Source organism: Pseudozyma flocculosa (assembly GCF_000417875.1).
Source record: "Pseudozyma flocculosa PF-1 unplaced genomic scaffold scaffold00006, whole genome shotgun sequence".
Classification (NCBI taxonomy): domain Eukaryota; kingdom Fungi; phylum Basidiomycota; class Ustilaginomycetes; order Ustilaginales; family Ustilaginaceae; genus Pseudozyma; species Pseudozyma flocculosa.
In genome coordinates, this window is record NW_006920874.1 from 1,018,330 (window position 1) to 1,023,711 (window position 5,382).

Sequence of the window (5,382 nt, forward strand, 5' to 3'; positions counted from 1 at the left end):
CCTTCTCTCTGCGACCCGCTTCTGCAGTCCAGAACCAGCTCAGCCTAGCTCCTGGGTGACTAGGCAGCAGGCTCCATCTCACGACACCCTCCCTCGCTGCTTGCCATACGCTGGCCCCCTTTGCCCGCACAGACGATTCATTGGCTACGTCACTCCCTGCCCTCCTTGGCCATCGCGCCCATTGCCATGCCAGCTGGACGGTAACCGACTCCGGCCCGAAGCCGCGCACCTCTGACGACTCTACCCAGCCACTCACCGACGCCTCACGCTCGACGCTCGACATGCCGCCAAAGAGCACCAGAAAGCGGGCGCAGCGCAGTCGCGCCCATAGATCTCAGGCACAAGGCAGCCGCAGCGGCGCACCGTCACACACGACTCGCCCTGGCAACGCCCGACGCGGGCCCAGCGACGCAGACGCCGCGCCCGCTGCCGAGCCCCTCGAGCTCGACTACGGCACTTCAGAGGCCAATCCCATCACCCTCGATTCTGACTCCGACGACGACGACAAGGGGCTCAGGGACGCTGAACGCAGCGCAAGCCCCGTCAGGGACGGCAGCGACAGCAGCGACAGCAGCAGCCACGAGAGCATCGATGAGCTCGAATCCGACTCTGCCTCAGAGGTCGCCTCGCCAAGATCGAACAATGCCTCTGAGCCGAATCAGATCGAAACAGCTGCTGTCGGCTCTGGTCTGGTGCGCCGCAGCACGACCTCCCCCCAGGCGCAGCAGTCCAATCGCCAGGGCCAGGACGTCAAGCCGTCAGCGGCAGGCGAGCTCGGCGCAGGGACACGTCTCAGCCCGTCTGCGTCCGCCACGGCCAAGCTTTCGACCAGCGAGCCCGAGGAGGGCGAAGTCTCCGAAGGCGACGCCGAGCCTGAGCCGGAGCCATCGACCGGCTGGGAGCTCTCATCCCCGCCTCGACCTGCACGCCGCACCCCGTCTCCTCGACCAGGCAAGAGCGATCCCAAAGCCGGTCCGCACAGTCAGCGCAGCCAGTCCGGCGAGCCTCGGGCGTCGTCCCGTCCCGCTCCGAATGCCAACGAGTGGAGTCACTACGAGTCTCACGCCGCCAGCACGCCCCAGTCCGGTGAGTCCTGGCCTCGCTATCTGCCTCGCGTGTTCGTGACGCGCTCGACTCGTTGCCCATCCTCTGACGCCCCCCTTCCCTTCACCCCATGCCCGCTTTCCACCCTGCCCGACGTCGCTGCACTTACGCCCGCCTGGCTGACCCTGCCTTCACAGCGATGGACCCGGATGCCCGGTACTATGACTGGCCCACACCCGCCTCGTCGAGGTACGCGGAGCCCTATCCTGGGCCTGATGGCTACGAGGGCTCGTACGACTCGGCCGGCTACGGTCGCCAAGACTGGCATCGGCACGACCGCGTCTACGACGGCTGGCACGAGCCACAGCACGCCTACTACCCTCCTCATCCGCCTCACCCTGCGTACAACGACGCTGCCTACGGCTACCCGGAGCGGCCTGCGCCCTCTGACTATCCCTACCCCGCCGAAGCCGCGGGCCCGTATCCGTCCTCGAGTCGTCAGCACCTGTCTGCGCACGCAGAGCCTTACTATCCGTGGGCGCACCGGTCACACCTTCCTGCACCCGGCTACCCAGAGCTGCATCGTCGCCCGGACCCGGCGCCTCCGCCGGATTCCAGACTGAAGCGCAAGGCCACCGGCATGGATGGTTACGGCGATTCTGCCTCTTCCCGCAATGCGCTTCCGGAGCCGCCGGCCAAGCTGCTGAAGCGCAAGACGTCCGCCCTACGGTCCGGCGAGGCTGCTGCGACGGCGAGGCCATCAACTCCATCGGCGCCCAAAGCGGGCCCGTTAGATTCGACAGGCCGCGAGGTTCCCGGCATGCAGCGAGAGTCTCGCCCCAAAGCGCCTCCGAGAATCTGTAAGTACATCCTCGGATGCACGTTGAGGGTATCTGTGGATGGTGGCGGCTCGGCTGACACCTCTCTCGCCCAACGTCCGATCCGGCACTTTTTTCGCCGTTCCTGCAGGGACCGACAAGGAGAGGCAAGAGGCGCTGGAGCTCGTGGCCAAGCTGGCGGCCTGCGGCATGTCACCAAGCAAGCTGGTCGAGGAAGGCGTCAATGCCCAGATCGTTCGCGCCTGTTGCACGGAGCTCGGCATCGCCTTTGAGGGCGGCGACGACGCTTCTGGAGCACCAAGGCAAGTCGATCAGGTCTTGGAGGGCGCCCTCCCGCCATGTGTGCAACCGCCGCCGCCGTCAGGGACCTCGGGCAGCGTCGATGACGTCGTCCCAGCCGGTGCTCCCTGCCCGGACTCGCAGACCACTGCAGCAGACCGTGCCCAGGAGCTGAGGCAGGCCGCCCTCGCGACGCTGCGGCGGAAGGTCATCGCCTCGAGGGCGGCCTCTGTCCGAAAGGAGGTCGAGCAGAACCCCGACGGCCGGATGGCGGCGGTCAACAAGCTGCTGCAGCAAGCGCAGCAGAACGCCATGCTCAGCAGCGACAGCGGCGATCGATCCAGCCCGCCCTACGAGCCGCCGGAGCCCGAGGCCGAGTCCGAGCAGGAGGCAGGGAACGCCTCTGTGCCCGCTCCATCCGCCGACGTCGTCGTCGGCCGGGCGGACGAGCACGACGAGTCAGGCGATGACATGGCCCTCGACACTTCTAGCTCCGAGGCGGATCCGTCGGAACAGATCGGGGCCGGTCCGAGCAAACCTCGAGCCTATCGCGACGTCGACCGTCCTGCCAATGGCGCCATAGACGAGCTTGGCTTTGCTCCGCACGCTGCGACGCCAGCACGGAGGCAGCAAATCTCCTACGCTGACACCTTCTCTCGCAGGCCCGACACCCCTGCTGGCGAAGTCGACCTGGATGCCCCTCTGCCGACGCTGGCGCCGCCGCCACCACCGCCGCCCAGCGACTACGGGCAGTACGGGCAAGGTGCGATGCAGCAGCCATACTGGGGCTATGGTGCACCCGACGCAGGCGCTCAGCCGCCCTCTTACGGATATGCGCCTGGGGTACCGCTCTGGCAACCGTCTGGCCCCCGGGCAGACATGCAGCCCAATGGCCAGAGGCGGCGTCGGCCTGTGGCGGCAGATTTTGAGGGGCCTGCTCTGGCGTCGTACCCCTTCGACTCAGTGGCACGTCGCACCCAGTTCGTACGCCAGCCGTTCCGGGTGAGGCTCGTCATCGACCTCTCCGACGACGACGGAGACGAAGACCACGACGACAACGGCGAGGACACGGGAGACGCCTCGGCTGGCCAGGTCGCGCTGCCTGTCAATGGCAGTCGGCCCCTTTCGAGGGCCTCTATTCGACGACAGACGGCCGAGGCGATGCACGCCCTGTACCTGACTGATCGCGGCCTGCCAGTTCCGGGCCCGTCGACGCCGCAGCCGCAACTGCAGCCGCAGGCACAGCCGGCGAGGCCCCCGCTTTCGACCACCGCTTCGTTCAGCGCCAACGCACCGCCCAACCGCGAGGGGAGCCAGTCTGCGGCTTCGACGCCGAAAGTCGACGTGGCCAATGGCGAGCTGCTCAAGAAGGAGCAGGACATCAAGCTGCTGCTGCAGCGGATCCGGGCGCTCGAAAGGAGGAAAAACACCAGCGATGCCGGCACGCCCGGCCCGGCAGAGTCGACCCCCGCCTCCGCCTCCGTTTCTGGGCCCGCCACGCCAGACGATCGGGCGCAGACACGAACAGAGTCGCCGACTCGCGATCGCTCACCGGTCCCCGTGGCCAGCGCTCAGGACCATCATGCCGCCGCCGCCGCCAGTCCCGTCACATTGGCCGTCGCCTCACCGCAGCCGCCAGCCGACGCTCCTCCGAAGGTTCTCAAGCTCGACCCCAAGCTCCGACTGCAGCGCGAGAAGCTCCTAGCCTCGCTGAAGCAGAAAAAGGCCGCCGTCGAAGCTTCAAAGGGGCGCGACGAGATCGGAACACCAAATGCCGCTCCAGCTCCGCCTGCCAGGCACCGCGAAACAGCGTCACCCTCGACAACCCACACGAGCGCCGTCTGTTCGCCAGTCAACGGCGATGCCCGCAACGCGGGCGCTCTTTCCCATTCTCCCCCCGCGCAGCTCGAGCCCTCAACATCCTCGACGATCGCGGCAGGCAGCATCCCGGCGCCGAAAGAGGACAATGCTGCGACCCTCGCCGACACGCCGCCCATCACAGCAACAGGCGCTGCCGAAGTATCCTCACAGGTTCGTGACAGACCCGACTCGCGCTCGGCCGATCTCACCGACGACATTTTCTACTGCCTGCTGAGCGAGGCCCTCGCTCTCCCCTTGCCCTCCACAGGACCAACCAAATCGCTTGCTCCCGCCATCGGCGCCCGCCCAGACGTCAGACCTCGAGCCAGTTGTCGCGACATCGCCGGCCGCCTACACTTCGACCCTATTGCAGAACGTGCGTCACCACCACGGCTCCAGGAGGCGCCCGTTTCGCTTTCCGTGGCCAGGTCCTCGCGCGCTCTGCTTCTCTTTGCGGCTCAGAGCCGGGCAGTCCGGGGCGCATCGACCTGAGACGACCACCATCAGCACCAACGCGTTCGGACGGCCCGCCTGACCTACTAAACATCGTCGCTCCTGAACCCCCATCTGCGTTCTCTGCTTCTCCCTCTTGGATCACAACAGATGACCGAGCGTTTCAAGACTTACATTTCTCCCTTTGCACGCTTCCCGAGTTTCCGATCGCTCTCCGGTGCTAGGCCCAACGAGGCCGCCGCTGAGCCTGTGGCCGCCGCGCAGTCCGACTCGTCCGGCCTTCCGACCGCGAAGAGGTGGTGCACGACCGAAGCCGGAGGCGCGACCTGTGACGTCGAAGGCTGCCGCATGGCCCACGTCCGAGGTGAGCCCTGAAACAGCGTCGCTCGCCGCGACACGGAAATCACTGAGCTTTCTTGCCGTTGTTGGTGTCGCCGGTACCCCTCCCCGCCAAATGTCACTCCCCGATCGGCATCCTCTGCGCTTTGTTTGACCCTCTCCTCTGTCGTCGCACCGCTTCCCGTCGCAGACTACGTCAACGCATCGGCCGTCGAGCCGCACGACAGCGGGTCCTCCTAGGTCCTCGCAGCTTCTGTTGAAGCCAGCGGCCTCTCGGCATCATCGTTGCGGCGACCTTGCCCGACATCGCCCCTTTTCCGACCTCTGCATTCCCGACATCGCCTCCGCCGACTCGCCAACCTTCAGCGTCCTTCGCCCGTCCGCCAGCATCTTCACCGCCGACACGCACGCACGTCCAACGCTCCCGCACATCCTCAGTTGAGTCCCGCTTCGCATTCCCCGCTCCTTCGCCGTGACCATCGCCCGCATGTTTCCTCGCCCGACCACGACCTCCGGCTTCTCGTTCTCTGCCGAACGCGCCAACACGCCCGACCCGACGCCCCGACTG

At 66.8% G+C, this 5,382-nt stretch overlaps 1 protein-coding gene across 1 annotated transcript; it reads left to right on the plus strand.

Moving 5' to 3' along the window:
• Nucleotides 1–281: 281 nt before the first annotated feature.
• On the plus strand, nt 282–5,054 carry PFL1_02432 (uncharacterized protein; the record flags this gene model as incomplete). Its single annotated transcript, XM_007879944.1, has 6 exons — nt 282–1,086; nt 1,242–1,904; nt 2,014–4,193; nt 4,291–4,398; nt 4,626–4,839; nt 5,005–5,054. The coding sequence occupies 6 exons, from the start codon at nt 282–284 to the stop codon at nt 5,052–5,054; spliced, it is 4,020 nt and encodes a 1,339-aa protein (XP_007878135.1).
• Nucleotides 5,055–5,382: the final 328 nt, after the last annotated feature.